Raw genomic sequence first — 19,038 nt, 5'->3', positions numbered from 1 at the left:
GGTATTTAAAAACCGGGTCTGTCGCGCAATTTCCTGGGACATCAGTTATCCGCGACAACGACCAGTGAGACCTGCATCGAAAAGTCGGAAATAAAGGTAACAAAATAAGTTCGCGATAGAAACGGTTTAAAATATGCTTTAAAATGTGTTCAAAACGCTAAAGTCTTAAATATAAGTAGCTCGTAGTCGTAATTGTATATCTATATGTATTTAATAATCTAACTACTTACAAACTATTATTGAGTAGGAAAGTATTAGGTACTTTTTTTTTATACTACGTCGGTGGCAAACAAGCATACGGCCCGCCTGATGGTAAGCAGTATCCGTAGCCTATGTACGCCTGCAACTCCAGAGGAGTTACATGCGCGTTGCCGACCCTAACCCCCTCCCGCCCCTCGTTGAGCTCGTTGATTTTGTTATCAATCATTCATATTACAATATTATCATTATTTTACCCTGATATTTTCCCGGGATGACTGTCCTTGGATTGACTGTTCCCGGAAAGTCGCGCCGCAGCAGTAATTGATGCTTGTGCAGTCTGAACCCGAACGGTACCTTTATGGCGACATTAGCATATTTTGTTGTTGGGTCAAAATTCTTTTCGTTTATTTATTTATTTAATCTTTATTGCACAAAAGAAAAACTAATCGAACAAAAGTTTGTTGTTGTCTTTTTTGTCCCCAAAAATGTGATTAGTTTTAAATTATTTATTTTAAGACAAAAATAGAAGCATGACAGAGTGGTCAGAAACAAGATAAAGAAAAGAATTTTGATCCTGTTGCAAAGTATGTGCAGAGTTGCCTTGGTTCGATTTCTTCCAGTCAAGTTAGTTATATGAATTTAAACCATAAAATAATTAACGACCCGTTTTCTATCTTAATCCAATTTAAGCCAATCCAATCGCGCCATTCCCAGTGGTCTCCACCCATTTGCTGAGCCGCCATTTTGAAATTAATTGCTTCTGCATTATACAAGTTTTCATTAGGGGTTAATGAGTTTTTTATTATACATATTTTCATATTTATGGGTAGAGTAAAAAGTATTTTCGTAGTCAGATTATAAATTGGATTATATTAATAGGGTTTTCTGCTGGATTATTTATTAATCCTACCTATTTGGTCAACTAGATAGTTTGCGGGTTTTTCTTTTGAAAAATCGTGTTTTTTAGAATTCGTATGAACTAGTAATTAGTCCTAGTGTTCGTCTAAATTATAAAAGGAATACAATTAAGCAATTACTAAAAATATTGTTTATTTGGTTGCCTTTTTTTCGTGTATAGCGGATACAAATTTATTTAAGGGCCTGTTTCACAATGTCTAGTAATGTATTGAATAGCTAATTTACAAATAACTGGCAGATAACTTCCTGCAATTATTTGCACTTTATCTACTAGTTAAGCTTATTTGAAGATTGTGAAACGCCAACGATGACTTTATTCGTCAAATAAGTGGCAAGTAGCTTTTTCCGGACTTAACTTGGACATAAAAAAAACAATAATATTTTATATCATACGTACGCATTCAAATTTCTTTCCTCCGAAGCGTAAATTCGAAATGAATTTCAAATGAAATGGTTTAATTCCACTAAGCTGTTTTCACAGACAAGACTATCTACATTTTATTAGGTCGCTCTCGTTCGGTCCGTCGACCTAAGTTCGTTACCCTCATTTACCTCTCTAGTCCCTTAATTACAAAAAGATGTATGTGCAATATTCGTTAATGTACTTACAACCTTATTGCCTTAAAACTGGACTGGGGTCAGAATAAGTTGCCCTTTGGGATGAAAGAATCCTTCCAGGAAATTGGAGGTGGAGAAATTCTTATGTAAGTGTAAGGCCTGAGAAGCGGAGCGTTCGGCGGGGCGTGCAGCGTGGCGTCGGGCTCACAAGTGATTTGAGCAGCGTGTACTAAGCCCGCTTCTATACGTTTGCATTTGTTCAACATGCACGCCACACGCTCCGCCCCGCTGCACGCCCTACTCAAGCGTCTACTCGAGCCTTACACTAAGTGGGGCTGGCCTTCATATTGGGGCATTTAGGGCGAGTTTATAAGTACTATCGCGTCCAGCGTCGGTTGAGCATTTCTTAACGAGAATCGTTTGCAGCCAAATCTTTGAGGCGTCACGCCTCTTTTTATGACAACCAATTAGGGTCGTGCAATAAGTATATAGCGTCGGTATTTTGCAGGGTTCTGACCTCACAAACACGTGTTGACCACCGGTATCGGTCTATCAGTTTCATTTTAAACGGCCTCGTGTCAATTATTACAAACTACGCAGAGTTTATGACATTAGTTGAAGATTCCATTTTGAATCCAATCTCGAATAGTAACATATATAGTTTCAAACAGTGCTAGGGCCTCCAAATAATTATCCCCACGCGTCACTTTCGTAACTATGTATCTCTCAGTTGCTTAAAGGTTAGCTGGAAGAGATCCCTTAAGAGGATAAGTTTGCCTTTGTACGCATTTACAGTATCCTCTCTGTGTTATGTATTTGTTTTGTGCTTTAAAGTGTTTACTACTACTACTTTATCTATCAATTTTCGTTACTTAAGAGATCGTCAAATCAAAACCGCTATTTAAAAAACGCTGACGCACCTTACATGACGCAGAGACGTCTCGTGCGTCATGTTTTCAGCATCGACCGTTGTGATCACGTCATTAAGAACGTTTTATCTGTGATGACTCCTTGCAATTTTGACGCATTTCTAAATAGTGCGTTAACGTACTCTTATTTTGAACAGCAGCGGGGTGTGCCTAATTCCTAGGACATTTATTTTTCAAAAACCATTGGAGTATATAAATTAAATTAAATATCATTTATTTTCAGGCAACTATTGCCCATATATACATACCTTACAGACTAACGTACATACAATAATAAAAATCTTAAAATATAAATATCATTTTGACGACATAGGTATGAAATTAATTTATAATTCTTCTTATAAAGATCTACGTAAATACTCCTCGGGCCTAAGAGGATTAGCTTTTTAATTAAATTACGGCTACCACAAATTGGCTGAGAGCTGCGTTCGACAGCCAATAAACCTGTGAAAGTGGTTATGCCTTGAACTAAGTAAACATTTACCAGTGGTACAGTCAGCCGTGGGCCAATTAAACCCAACAGAGTTTTGGCCAAATTCACAAAAAAAATAAAAATTATGCCGAAAAATTAAATGCATTTTGCGTTTTCTGCGCACGAAATTCACAATTTTTTACATAATATGAACAGTACGATAAATATTTTAGGAACAAATATAATCATATCTCTGACTATCATGATAACTAATTTTAAATATCAAAACAGGTTTCCAATTTAATTTGCAATTATATGAGATTACACTAAAAATACCTTCTTTTAAATAAAATAAAAATTGTTGAATTCGTCTCAGATGATACAGAAATATCCCTTAAAAACAAATATATATATTTATTTTTTATTTTATTTTATTGATAAAAATGTTTACATGAGATTACAGTTGAACCAATGCGTCACGAAAGTTAGAGTAACAGCAATAATAATTATAAGTATTAACAATTATAAAACAATAATGGCACATTAACAAATTAAATTGGGACAGTTGAGCACCTAGCATCCATCGCCTCACAGAATCTCAAGCATTCACTATACACTGCCGCCCATCGCCAAGCAAATAGATCGCATTCAGGCGTCGATGCCAGGAGCGCATTGAGCAGTGAGAGGGCGCGGGGCAGCGGCGAGTTCCTGCGCGATACGGTGCGCGCCGGCGGCACGGCCAACAGGTCGCGTTGTCGTGGTCTGAGGGCCATTCTCGGGACGTCCGGAACAAACAGGCGCACGAGACCAGAAACAACTTCGGGACAGTCTGACTCCCCACGCAAGGCTCGGCATGCCATGACAAGGAGTTGGTAATTCCGCCTGACCTCCAAGGAATTGTACCCGAGGGAGCCGAGAAGATACTTTGTCGGGTACAGGTACGGATAGAATCCGAATATTTTTCTATAAAGGAACCTTAAAAACGCTTTCTGGACCTTCTCAAGCAGTAAAGCATACGTCGACTCGTAGGGGTTCCAAATGATCGACGAAGTCTCCAGCTTACTCCTTACTAGACCATTGTACACCATTTTATAGCCACCGGGTCATGAAAATCGCGGAGGTTTCGGATTACAAAACCCAGTCTTATATATATACAGGTCGCGCAAATTAGTTAGCCAATTAGCCAATAGATGGCGCCGTACACAATTATGCTTAGTATACTTCTGATCAAGTCTTTCGTGTTTAGGTATAGGTAGATTACATGAGATGATTCAAAGTTTGTATGGAACCCTCGGTGCGCGAGTTAAACGAACTCGCACTTGAACGGTTTTTTTATCGAGATAACTTTAACCTTTTACGGTTTTGCTTAGAGCAAATATACTCTAGTTTCCGAATGAATTGTTTTCTACTCGTGAACTGTAATGGTTGAATTAAGATGGGTCCAAAAAATATGAAAAAAATCGTAAAAAAATACATTTTGTATCAGACGTATCGTAAAATATTTTTTGTATTTTTTGTTTTACCGTTCTGTCGCCATGCATGATTTTTTTTTTTTTTTTTTTTTATTTTTTTTTTTTTTTTTTTAGTATATGGAAAACCAACAGCGCTATATATATCTAGAACTTCCAATAGAATTACAGAGCCAATTACAGGTTCTCACTTATAAAAATACAATAAATTATAAAAAGTTTTTACCAATCTTAATTTACACATACAAGTTCCTACAGCATAAGAACAGATCTATATATATATATATGATTCATTTTTACAAAAAATAAATTAAAAAAAGAAAAAGTAGTTAAATCCTGTGAGTACATATTCAACAATGCACCGAGCCTTGTCCTGCGCCAGAATTATTGTCACCCATGAAGTGTCTAATTAATTTATTTTTTATTACTGCTATGCTATCATTATATATGTCGATATCACAATTTATAGAAACTTTATTTAAACTCATGCCTGCCCTGCATATGAAACTGTTTTTCCTATACCTAGTAGTAGCTTGGTAATTACTAATGGGACGAAAATGCCTTAGCCTCCTTGACGGAATATTAAAAGAGATCTTATTAAGCAAATTTGGACAATCTACATTACCTTTAATAATATTGACTAAGTACACTATATCTGCAATTTCACGGCGCTTAACAAGTGGGATCAAATGATGTTTCTTACACAGCTTGAGATAGTCGATAGAACTATAGTTGACTCGCATTTTATAACAAAGAAATTTTATAAATTTTGACTGTAATCTCTCAACCCTATCAACATAAATTTGATACTGAGGATTCCATATTTGAGATGCGTATTCTAGTTTGCTTCTCACGTAAGCGCAATACAAGATTTTCAGAGTTTTAGGATGGGTAAAACAAACTGAACTACGCATTATAAAACCAAGTGACCTGGAAGCTTTACCTACTATATTATCAATGTGTTCACTAAAAATAAGTTTGGAGTCATGAATAATACCTAAATCGCTCATGCTTCCAACTCGCTGAAGAATGTTACTTTTTAGTGAATATGGGGTACAAATGTTATTTAATTTACGAGAGAAGGTTACTGTAAAACATTTAGTGGGGTTCAAATCTAATTTGTTTATAATACAATAGGCATCCAGCCTTCTTAGATCAGATTGTAGTGCACATGCATCAGCCGGTGAGCTAATTTTAGCAAAAATTTTCATGTCATCAGCAAAGCTGAGCAACTTAGAGAACTGGAAGCAGCTACTTATGTCATTAACAAAGATGTTAAATAGAAGTGGGCCCAATAAAGACCCTTGGGGGACTCCACTTGGGATAGATACCCAGCTCGACATATAATTATTAATCACCACCGACTGGCACCGATTTTTTATGTACGACTTAAACCATCTTAAGAGATCCCCTCTAATACCAATCAAGTAAAGCTTAGATAATAGAATATCATGGTCAATACGATCGAAAGCTTTACTGTAATCTGTATAGATAACATCCACCTGATGACCATTGTCCATCGATGACCATTTATGTATCCATGCCAAATTGCAGCTTTCTAGCACTTTAGATCACGGACAGACGGACGGAGCTCGAACTAGAAGGGTTCCTATGCCTAGTTGATACGGACCCCTAAAAACTAATGCAATTAAAACATTGTGCAGAAAACATTAAACTAGGTACCACAAAAGCGCAAATTATCAACGCCATCTATCTTCATCAGCAAGAAACTGACGAACCCTTTACTGAAACGTACCTATCGCAAAAATGTCCCAAATTAATCTTCAGCCCACGACAAATATCTTTCCATGTACTAAACGACCTGTGTCTATTTGAAACTATTGTGACTTAAGACCTTTTGGGCGTAGTAGTTCTTAGTCCAACAAATGCCCAAAATAATCCCAAAAGGCCTATGTATATTTGAAATTATAGTGACTTATTGCGTTTTGGTTCTAGTGTAGGCTGTCTGCTCTCATAATGTATGGCACGGTTTGACGGTCTAAGATTAGCATGAGATGGGTCCAATGCTCCAAATTGCCTCGCTTTGGACATACAGAGTGGACATAAATAATCTGAAAAACTTAAATGTTTGAGGATTATCCCTATGCCTTCGATCGACGTAGCGCCAAACTAAGCAAAGCTTGTATGTCGGTACTAGGGGAAGATACACTTACAACTTACATAGAAAATGCGTACTTCTATATATAGAAAACAAGCATTACTTAGAAACAAAACATTCATGATAAACCATAATAGGTACCTAGATTTCGCTACCTATTGTAAAAATAGTTTTATAAAATAAAGGCGTAAACGCTTAATTTACAAAATATTCAGTATGATCCCGAACTGACGAGTCAACAATTCTCTAGGCAAACTCATTCTATCGATTGAACGTTATTAACTTGATGACAGTTGTAGACTCTTCTCTAGCAGTGTGTAAATAAGTTAAAAAAAAATACAAAAAAAGAATTCCATTTTGAATTATTTTATTCTAGATAGTCACTAAAACAGAAACGCAAAATTGAATCTATTTTGATACATTCGTTTTACTCGTAAACTAAGCATGTGTAGATAATTTCTTGTCTTTTAATTACTTATAGAAGAATTCAAGTCTTGGAGACGTTTTACATCTCTAAGGATAGTGATCGTTATTTAATTATATTTTATCTCTGACACTTAGAGACTTTTACATCCCTACAGAATTTTAGTATTTGTTCGTTGTATTTTTTTATCATAGCTTATTTTTGTGTAATTCGACATTTAGAGACTGGATAAATCTCTAATAAAGTATGTAATATTTCATTGATTCCATATTTGTAATTTTATTTTGTTATTTTTATTGTTTGTAAAAAAAATGACATGTAAAAGTGCCCCTGTGGCCTATTTGCTGAGTAAATGTTTGATATTTGATATTTTTCGAGTTATTGTGGCCCACTCTGTATAAGACACCTGGCTTAAGCGGCTTTGTTCAACAAAGGGCAGGATAGTGACTTGCTAATTTATTTGTATGGAGCACGGGGCGGAGAACAAAGAACAAGCGCTTATTATGAGGTATTATCTTATATAAAAAGGTATGTTTTTGACTTTTTTCAGAAGCTTTTGGGATTAATTAAAACAAACGATCTAGACAAAGGTTTTATTATTAAATACTTTCATATACGAGTGTTTCAAATTTATTTTTTATTTTATTTAGTTAATCTATATTGCACAATATAGGGATAAATAATATATAATAATAGTAATAAGACGACCGTTTTGGCCTAGTGGGTAGTGACCCTGCCTACAAAGCTGATGGTCCCGGGTTCAAATCCTGGTAAGGGCATGTATTTGTGTGATGATTTGATATTTGTTCCTGAGTCATGGGTGTTTTCTATGTATTTAAGTATTTATTAATATTTATATATTATATATATCGTTGTCTAAGTACCCTCAACACAAGCCGTATTGAGCTTACTGTGGGACTTAGTCAATTTGTGTAATGATGTCCTATAATATTTATTTTAATAAACTTACATAAATATACTAGGCATCATTAAATCGAATTACATATATCGAGGGCTTCAGGCCAAAGGGGCGTATACGCAAAAATACCATTTTTCGTTTTTAACGGCATCGTATTCGTCTTGTAACAATACGTAAGCACAATTTTTTTCATAATTTTATCATAACAATTAGTTAATTAAATAATTAAAAATCATTTGGCGTATAACTGACAGTCATCATTTTAATGTCGTTCCAAAAAGCCGTACTGAAGGCGTATAAGTGATATTTTCATTCAGTCCCCAATATTCATCGGAGTATAAAGGCGTACGTACATACTTCTCTCACGTGACAGTGCGAACCACGAAATAGTGTCACGCTATATAGGCGTACATACATACGACCATAAACTTTTACCAACTATCCTCAAAATGCGTCGCGGCAAAGAGGCGTATGAACATACGACCGTACAAAAATTACGCTGGCCTTCAAATAATGCCGGGCCAAAGGGGCGCGGAGACAGCGTCCTTGATTGCCGCATATTGCTATCCCTTTCTGTCAAGCGGGTAAGCGCACTAGGGTCGCCTGTCTCTCAGTCAGTGTCTAGTGCATTACAGTATGGTGTGCATCTCGTGCGAATAATAACAATGAAGTGGAGCGCTCTGATGCTGATGGCTCTGCCCTGGGCATTCAAGAATGACTTGGACGGCTGTCTCATCTGCCTCCATGTACGCTCTGCAGATGGGGCTATCTGTAACACGTAGGGTTAGTAGGTGTTTGTTTAGTGGGGCGTGGCCGGTTATGGCCCCAGTCAAAAGCCGGAGCTGTGGCCTCTTCAGCTGTCTCAGCCTCCTCGACAAACCGGGGTCGATTGTCGGGAGGGCTTCCTTCGCCTGCCTGCACGTGCCTAGGTTAGACCAGTACTGTTGGTGTTTTACCTTGGTGTTGTGTCGCAGCACGTTCTGGAGCCAGGCATAAGGCAGAGGTATAATTGGCTCCGGTCCTGCCACCCTCAGTTCCGAACCTCCTCTCGCCAATATGTCGGCCGCATCGTTCCCTCGCGAGTTGCCGTGTCCCTTGATCCACTGCAGAGTTACGCTGGTGGTGGTGCTTACCTCTGACAGAGCTTTGTAGCATTCGTAGATTAGCCCTGAGGTCAAAGTATAACTTTGCAGAGCTTGTAGTACTGACCGACTATCAGAGAGTATGCGGATGGGGTAGTCCAATACTTTCCTTGAGGCGATTGCGTGTGCTGCCATTATGATGCCCATACATTCTGCCTGGAAGACTGTGTTGTGGGCACCTAGTGGTGTTGAGATATGTATGTTTAGGTCCTCTGAGAATACTCCAGCGCCATTGCCTGACCTTGACTTTGTTCCATCCGTGAAGTTTCTCAGCTCTCTTGGGTTGAGCCCTTCACGAGGTTCTTCGTGTAACTGTATCTTGTATTTCTTGTCGAAGACGAATTGTCTGGGTATCCTGTCAGTCACCGCTTCTATTAGCGGTTCCTTACCTATCGCCTCGTAGAGGATCTCGGTGTGTGGTACCCTAGGTGGTCTCCAGAGATTAGATTTTTTGAGACGTACCGCCGTAGGTAGCGCTTCCTGTTGTATAAAGAGGTGCAGCGGCGGTAGGCCCAGTAAGGCTTCCAGGGCCGTGGTTGGTATTGTCTTCATGCAGCCCGTGGTTGCCATACAGGCCAACCTCTGGAGTCGTTGTAGTTTAGCTTCAACTATGGATAGTTTGGTGCGTGGCCACCAAACTATCGCACCTTAGCTTATTATTGGTCGTATGGCTGCCTGGTAAAGCCATAGAGTTATCTTTGGGGTTAGCCCCCAGGTTCTACCTACCATTCTACGACATTGCCAGAATACGACTGTGGCTTTGTCAATTTTGCCGTTTAGCTGATTGCTCCAATTCAATTTGCTGTCAAGTATTACCCCTAAATACTTTACCTCCGCAGATAGTTGGAGTTCAGTGTCGAACAGTTTGGGAAGGCGGAAGTTTCCCAAGTTGCGTTTGTTGGTGAACATAACCAGCTCAGTTTTGTTAGGATTGACTGAGAGTTCGTTGTTAAAACCATTTGCAGTTACATGATTGCCGCTCGTCAGTATCACTATGTCATCAGCATAGCCGATTGTGTAATAGTGATTATTGTTTAGTGTGGTGATCAGGTCATTTACCACAAGGTTCTATAGTAGTAGTGGCGATGGGACTCCTCCTTGGGGGCATCCTTTTGCCATTAATGCCTGCTGTGTTTCGCCCGTCCCGAGTTTGATGGTTCGTTGGCTCAACATGTTGTTTATCCATTCTGTCATAACTGCATTCGCGCCATGTCTTACCAGTGCTGCTGTAATGCTGCTGAACCTGGTCCTGTCGAAAGCCCCTTCTATATCTATGAAGGTTCCTAAGCACATGGATCTGTTTTTGATCGCCACCTCAATTTTACTTACTACTGCATCAAGTGCTGATTCTGTAGATTTGCCAGGGCTGTAGGCATGTTGGTTTGGATGCAAGGGCACATGAATTAGCACCCTCTCTCTAAGGTACCTGTCACACAACCTCTCTAATGTTTTCAACATGAAAGAGGTCAGGCTGATGGGCCTGAAGGATTTGGGGTCCGAGTTTTTACCTGGTTTCGGTATGAAGATAACCTTGACCTCCCTCCATTGCTTCGGCACGTACCTGTGAGCCAGACAGGCACGCAGAACGATGGTCAACTTCAGAGTGAGATGCTTCCCGCCCCATTTAAGAAGCGCAGAGAAGATCCCATCCATTCCTGGAGATTTTAATGAGTCCAAACTGTTTAAGGCCCACTGCATGCGCTGCGGGCTGATTACCTCATATGTCTGTAGGCACTCGTCGTCCGTCGGGGTGGTTGTAATTCTTAAGTGTAACATTCCTCTGTTATAATTTGATGGAGACGTAAGTGGGTTAAGTTGTTAGCTAAACTACTTTTAGGTTTATTAGTAGAGAAGATTTAATATTGTTTCTTTTTATGAAATGACGATAAATGATGTCGTATTTATTTGTATAGAAGTTTTGAATAATATTTTATTGTTTAAGATAGTTATAATTGTGTTACCAGTGGTACCATTAAAGAAGGAGTAATGTTTATTGTCTGAATACAAGTTTTAATACGTTTTAACCTTTTGTTTTAGTTAATGCACTCTAAATTTAATCGTTTGATTGTTTCTTGACTGCTTTTTTAGTAAAGCTGTCATTGTGTTGTCTTAGCAATGTCTATGCATCCTTTACTACCGATTTCAATTCTTTTCTGTAAAATCGTTCTGTACTACTCGACTTTTGAGTGACTACCATTTACCTAATACTATCACAAATAGTAAAAATGATCTTATTGGAATTCAGTTAAGTCAGTTTTCTTAAGTAAGCCCACACGTCTTAACGCTAACTCCCACCGAACGGCTAAACGACTGCTATTATAGGCAAAAATCAGAGTAAGCGGCGTGATTGTCTTTTGAAACACTTCTTCTTATCGTGTGGGTTGTAAGATTGATGTACCTTCAAAACCCTGGTGTTAGAGTTGTTGAGCCGCCAAAGGCCTCTGACATGGTTCTCATGACGAGAACCACCAGATAGATACTATAGATAGCAGCCGGGACCAACGACTTCACACCGTGCCTTCCGAAGCACAGAATCATCTTACTTTTCGGACAATCAGGTGATTCAGCCTGCAATGTCCTAGCCATACCGGGAATAGTCTCACAAAGTCACAAAGCGACTTTTGCTTGACAGTGTCCCCACCGGGATTCGAACCCAGAACCTCCGAATCGAGAAACAACCGCTCTAACCACTAGACCACGGAGGCTATTGAAACACTGAGATGCTCAAAGTGGCAATTCAAAACAGTTACTTACCCAATCGGTAACCAGCTCGAGTCGACATTGCTTAATCTCGTGGACAGTTGTGACTTGTGACACTATCAAAACCATCAGGAATCATTTTAATGGTAAAATCTAGATGAACTTATGAATATTTACTCAAAATATAATTTGGCGCCCTATTATACGACCACAAATAAAGGATACTTACACGATAGATTCGTCAGACCAAACGGGCGTATAAAAATCAGAAAAAATAGAAGAAACTACACAATGATGACTAAATTACTGTAAAATTAAAGTATTTCGAATTATTAACAGTATTTCCACCTTTCATGATTAAATTATCGAATAGAAAAAAAAATTGAATTATACGACCATAAATCTCAAGTATTTTTCAAACAATTTCAACCTAAATGTCGGGAATTACTGTCGTGGTAAAGAGGCGTAACTACATAATTACTGCTTTTTAGAATACGTAGAACGAAAATAGGCATGACACGTGAAAAAGATAGTAATTTAAATACTCTATGCAAAATTGTAGAACAATCGGTACATTGTAACAAAAGTTATTCAGTTTTTTGTGTCTCCTGAAAAGTAGGGTTCTTGCTTATACGCCCCTTTAGCATGAAGCCCTCGATATATTACTTTATGTACCCAATGCAAAAAATTCTATGATTACGATTACATTTTACTGTCCTTTTCATTATTAAGAATTTAGATGCTGTAGGATATATCATGTACATTTTTAAAATAACGTCACGATCAAATTTGACGTAGGACGATATTTATTTTAAAATGGAACGATGATATTTATATTATACCAAAAATAGTTGAAGCCTATCAAATTGTTGATTATCTTCTTCTTCTATTACTGTCACTGCTTCATATTCATCTCCGCTTTTCATTAGTTGTTCTATTTCTACCAAAGATTTCATTCCTGTTTCTGGCAGTACTTTATTGATAAAAAATAATATAGAAATCATGAGAATAATCGCCAACAATAAAATCCAATGTATCTCTAACAAAGTTGTCAATGATGGAATGAATTTCAAAATTGTGTTTCCGAATGCCCATAAGTACGCACATGTTAAAGAGCTACCTACTCCTTTGTATGACATAGGGAATATCTCACCGAGAAGCGAGAACGGTAATGCAGCGGTACCTAAAGACATAAACATTGCAAAACCTGTGACTACAGTCAAGAACAACCACAAATAGTCCTTAGAAAACAAATGAAGCGACTGCATTATAACGCACAAACTCGTTAATCCTAAAAATAGAATAGAACAAGATCCCGTAAATAAAAATAAAGTTTTCCTTTGAACAATTTGCAGCAAAACGCAAGCGGTTAATGAACATACTAAAGCAAGAACATCTAAAATAATAGTCCCTATGTATTTCCCGTTTGTTAATTTAAATATGTTTCTAAAAGAGCTGTTTGAAACGAAATTTTCACCTCCAAAACCTACGAAGCTGAACAGCAATATCATTATAGATAGAGGCTTCAGGAAATCCACTTTTATTAATGACCGTAGATAATCCAGGCTCTTTTCTCGAACGCCTAATTTCCTTACAGGCTTCATTGCCTCCAATTGAATTTGAATCTTATAAGTCAGCATTAATGTTTCTAATTCCTTGCACGCTTCTTGATCGCGTCCTCTCAGCCAGTGAAAATTTTCTGCGCACATCACCATATGACCTTTACTTATAAGCCAGTAGGGGCTTTCTGGTGATAAATAAGAAACTATTAGTCCGTAAAAAGCTGTTAAAAGCCCTAATGCAGAAATTAATTCCCAGCAAGAATATATTCCTGAAATATGGCTTAGTAATACACCTAAAGACATCATAGCCGTTTCAAGCATAAGAAACGTTCCTCGATATTTCGGGCTGCATATTTCAGAAATAATGATACTGCTGATCGTCGCGGCGCCACCAAGTGAGATATTGTGAAGAATATTAACCAATAGGAGCCCGGTGAAATGCTTGGCGTCGAAACTGATTAACCAGCTAAATAGAAGTGGCAGGATGGTCGCAATGGCCGCTAAACGACGCCCTTTCTTCTGCATTATGTAGGGTATTATCAGAATGGATGGTACGAACGCCACCTCGCCGGCAGTTTCTGAAAAGGAAAATTAATTTTACTTAGACGCTGAGATAGGACTGTTATCTTACTCTTCTGTTTAATTATTCAACTAAGTGTAATTCAGGATTGAATGGAAATGTAAGCTTTTTATCAATGTGATTGGATTGAATAAAACATTTCGTAGTTTCAAAAACAGTCTCACTATTTTAACAAGAATACCTACTTTAGGTGGAAAATGTTGTGTGGCATTTTTTTAGTCTAATTTTCAAACAAAGAAAACACAAGTCTGGATCTTAAATTACTATGATAGGTATACAATTGCAATAAAAAATCCTACTTTAGAATACCTAGTAATAAAACGAGTATGCATTCGCAACCTCTCAAACGAACGTCTGATCAGTATATTCTGAACATATTTTGATATGAAAGAACATTATGTGACTGGAAGTGACTAACCAATAAAACGCATTGATTTGTTATCGACATGTCTCGCATTGTCATGTAAAAGATTCTGGTCCAGGAAGGCAGCTAGAAACCCCAGTCCCAGGCCGCAACTCAGGATCGTGCTGAGAATTCCACTCGCAACGAATATCTGAAAACAATAATGAAATAAATTAAATATTATAGGACATTATTACACAAACTGACCAAGTTCCACAGTTAGCTCAATAAAGCTTGCATTGTGGGTACTTAGTTTACTATTATATATAATTTTTTTTTTTTATAAATACTTGAATACATAGAAAACAACATTGACTCAGAAACAATTACTTGTGCTCATCACACAAATAAATGATCAAATCCTGGATTTGAACTCGGGACCATCGGCTTCATAGATAGGATCACTACCCACTAGGCCAAACAGGTCATTAAAAAAATAAAATTAAATTAATATATAATTAAATTATTATATTATTTATTATTTTTATAATTAATTATTAATTATTTCCAAACAGGTCAAATGAAATCTAATAGTTACTTATTTTTTATTAAAAGTTAAACAAGTATTCGTGATAAAATACACAAAATTATTAACTTATTTTTAGCAAATAAAATGGAAGATATCGTGAAAGAGAACGATCCCAAGATTGCAATACGAGCGTAGTTTGTGGTTTGAAAAGCACCACATGAGGCAAACATACAGGCTGCCAACTAAAAATATTTTTTTTTCTATAATAAATCTGAACAACATTATGGCTCAATATATATTTTTAATCGTCTTTCAAAAAAATCTGACTTGCATGGTAGAAGCCTGTTCTGCTGTGTAATTAGTTTTTTTGTTAGGTAAGGTTAGTATTTTATTTAAGATCATTTAAATAGCATCTCTTACAGGTATTTCTATACTTAAAATGGGGCAGTAACCTGTATTTTGTTACGAGTAAATATGCTTGATAATTGTTTCATTTTTTTTCTACTCCTTCTAGGTTAAGAACTTTCCCTCCTTCTCCACCTTCGAGCAACACCGGCTTCCGACACATCGGAAGGAAGGAGCCCAAGCGATATCTTACTGTACAAATCGTTCCGCCATTTTTGCGGGGGGAACGTGCACACAGTCGCACTTCTCACTCACTATATACACAGACACAAATACATAAATAGAAAATGACACACGTCAAAGACAAACCTTGCATACCTAGATCTCTTTTTATGTACGGACGAGTCACAACAGGCACCGCACTATGCCCAGAGGGCCTACCGCGAACCACGTTCGACGTGTTGCCTCCCTGTCACGCTTACGTATGAATTTACAAGTGCGACAGAGAGGCAACTCGTCGAACGTGGTTCGCGGTAGGCCCTCTGTTTAGGGCATGTGCTTCGGCAGAGGGGAAATAGTGCGAATGCCGACTCCGTACCCGGTGTTGCTCGAAGTTTTCCACCCAAGTCAAAAGTAATCCTCTAATTTACGAATAAGTAAGCATCTGTCCTTAAATGTAACCGAAAGACAATAAATCGTTTTAGTGACCTACTTCAAATGATTTGTAGGCGCAGGTCTGTGGGCGATAAATATCACTGTTTGTGGTCCCGTAATGTCACTGCGGTAAACAAGACAATAAAATACAAACTTGACCTTGTTTTTTCAACGAAAAAAAAAGGAAGATCGTTTTCACATAGTCCGATACGTCATATGATGTTAGATACGACCACAAAGAGCTTTTTGATATTTATTTATTCATTGTTTATTTTATAAGTTTATTGTTCAAAACATAATTTTACGTATGAATTTACAAGTGCGACAGAGAGGCAACTCGTCGAACGTGGTTCGCGGTAGGCCCTCTGTTTAGGGCATGTGCTTCGGCAGAGGGGAAATAGTGCGAATGCCGACTCCGTACCCGGTGTTGCTCGAAGTTTTCCACCCAAGTCAAAAGTAATCCTCTAATTTACGAATAAGTAAGCATCTGTCCTTAAATGTAACCGAAAGACAATAAATCGTTTTAGTGACCTACTTCAAATGATTTGTAGGCGCAGGTCTGTGGGCGATAAATATCACTGTTTGTGGTCCCGTAATGTCACTGCGGTAAACAAGACAATAAAATACAAACTTGACCTTGTTTTTTCAACGAAAAAAAAAGGAAGATCGTTTTCACATAGTCCGATACGTCATATGATGTTAGATACGACCACAAAGAGCTTTTTGATATTTATTTATTCATTGTTTATTTTATAAGTTTATTGTTCAAAACATAATTTTAAACCAAAAAATGATGACAATGTAAAAACGTTTTAATTATAATTTAATGTCGAATAAGAGGAAGGGAACATTTTATTACGGTACTTATTTACGTTACCTGCTTGCGTTATTAAATATTTTCGCAAAAAGAAACCTTGGTACTTTTGAGCACGTAGATACTGTTAGATTGAAGAAGAAAAACAATTCTAGACTACGTAAAAATTACAAATGCAGTACAGACAAATAATATATCCCTTTAACTAGCCTCCGTCTGTGAAGTCATCAAGAACTTTAAAACAATTTCAAGTTGGCTATACTGTGTCTAACAGACTCTACAAAACGCGACTGTTCTATACATTTATGCCGAAAACGTGACTTTTTGTTTGGAACTCTAAGCATTATTAGAAAAAGTGTACCGTTTACTTTTTTTCGTAAAACATTCACCTTTTGTTTTTTTTTTTAAATGTACATATCCTTTATTTACCTAATAGATATACAGAAGTAGTACAGTAACTTTTTTGGAGGAGGAATGTCACGAAACTGACAACCAAAATTTGTATTAAAAACTGGTGAATTTTTTTCTTTGTTTAAATCTATAGTCTCGTTATTCTGAGTCGAATAACCCAAGAGTTGTTAGTTATTCAAAAATAAAGTAAATGTTAAAAAAAACATGTTTCAAATTACTATAGGTACCTATAGGTAATCTTGGTAGTTTCAACCTCTTACCTGATTTAAAAAAGGCGTCTGGTAACGTTCCATGTTCATTTTTAAATAAAAAATAGCCAAATACACCTTACACTTCACATTCCTGTTAATACGAGTTTCACGTCATGTTGTCGATGTAAAACTGATCAATAAAGTACAATTAATCAAACTAAATCATACGTAAATCATCATATAACCTTATCACATTATGCTGATGCATAACTAGAGTACCTAAATTATGATACCGCTTCGCTATTTTATTGTGAAAAGGTTCTATTTGCTGAACTCGACGACTATGCTTAAAACGGCTGAACAAATATGACGTCGGAGCGATTTCCCTCGTGACTAAGTATTTCTACCGATTTTTTAATGGAATTAATTTCGCTTCATATGAAATAACACTGATGCTTTTGAAATTGTTGAAATGTTAGTAGAATTACCCGGGTGTTAGTGACAGTGGAGTAAAAATGATATAATTATAATGATTTAAAATCATCTTTCATGCTTCTCGCTTTTTAGATCTTTTAATATAAGTCAGTCTTTTAGTGGACCCGGGTACGTCCTTAAGCTACGTCCAAAAGAGAGGTATCGGCATTGTGAATGTCATCTCGCTTTGTGTGGTAGGGCACAGCCAGTGCCAGCCAGCCAGGTCTAGAGCAGAGCCCAACTGGGGAAGTACCTCCGCCAAGAAAACCGCAGCCAAATAACACTAGACCCTACACAGTGTTGTGTTCCTGCCGGTGAGTAAGGTTGCCTGAGCTCAATGAGATGGGGGGGGGGGGGGTACTGTCGGCAACGCGCATGTAACTCCTCTGGAATTGCAGGCGTATATAGGCTATGTAGACTGCTTACCATTAGGCGGGCCGTATGCTTGTTTGCCACCGACGTAGTATATAAAATAGTACATTACGATACAAGTGCGAAAAATAGGAAATTCGAAACGAGTGGCGATAAATTAAAACACGACCGAAGGGAGTGTTTTAAATCGACACGAGTTGCGAATTACCTATTCGCACATGTATCGTACAACGTTTTACAGTACATATGGCCCTTTAAATGTTCGACACAGTAACGTAATATGCTACTTCTCGCACTAGTGCTATAAAGTAGCCCCATATGTACTGTAAAAATAGTTTACGGTTCAATTTGTAATGGTTAATGGTCAATTGCAATAACGTTTCGGCCAACACTGATATTATCATAGTGGTTTTTGCAGAGCAGGCAACTCCGCTGTCCGTCCGTCCGTCCGTCTGTCACCAGGCTGTATCTCATGAACCGTTATAGCTAGAAACAGTTGAAATTTTCGCAGATGATGTATTTCTGTTGCCGCTATAACAACAAATACTAAAAAGTACGGAACCCTCGGTGGGCGAGTCCGACTCGCACTTGTCCGGTTTTCTTTATAGAAATTGAATGCATTTATGGATTAAATTACGTATGCAATGAAGTTAAAAATGTTTACCCGTTTTGCAAGCTCGTGCTGGGAGTTAAAGCCGCTAACTTCATACACTATACATGACTCGCATACAAACTTGTAACAAGCTGAGTGGTCGGAACCGATGTAGGAAATTGTTGGTTGCTATTAATAGTTGTGGACTTGTAATAGCCTTATACATGATAGCTCAAATAAATCATTTACGAAGGGAAAAGGTACTTCCCAATCGTAACGAATTTAAACATGTCGAGCAAAAAGTCAGCCAAAATTATTTATTTATTTATTGATCAAAACACATAAAACCATACATAAAAATATAGGTATATCTTACAAAA

General features: G+C 37.5%; 2 protein-coding genes across 4 annotated transcripts in view; one reads left to right on the top strand and one right to left on the bottom strand.

The window, feature by feature from the left end:
- LOC133527248 (microtubule-associated protein futsch-like) overlaps window positions 1–19,038 on the top strand; it is a 286,179-nt gene that overhangs the window by 171,325 nt on the left and 95,816 nt on the right. The window lies entirely within an intron of this gene.
- LOC133526992 (facilitated trehalose transporter Tret1-like) lies at window positions 12,546–17,812 on the bottom strand. Its single transcript, XM_061863880.1, has 3 exons — window positions 17,290–17,812; window positions 14,352–14,487; window positions 12,546–13,931 (listed from the first exon to the last, which is right to left on the bottom strand). The coding sequence occupies exons 1-3, from the start codon at window positions 17,326–17,328 to the stop codon at window positions 12,628–12,630; spliced, it is 1,479 nt and encodes a 492-aa protein (XP_061719864.1). The 5' UTR covers window positions 17,329–17,812; the 3' UTR covers window positions 12,546–12,627.

Source organism: Cydia pomonella, chromosome 17, assembly GCF_033807575.1.
Source record: "Cydia pomonella isolate Wapato2018A chromosome 17, ilCydPomo1, whole genome shotgun sequence".
Classification (NCBI taxonomy): Eukaryota; Metazoa; Arthropoda; class Insecta; order Lepidoptera; family Tortricidae; genus Cydia; species Cydia pomonella.
The sequence above is the reverse complement of the archived record's forward strand: the minus strand, read 5'-3'. Positions and strand labels throughout refer to the sequence as shown.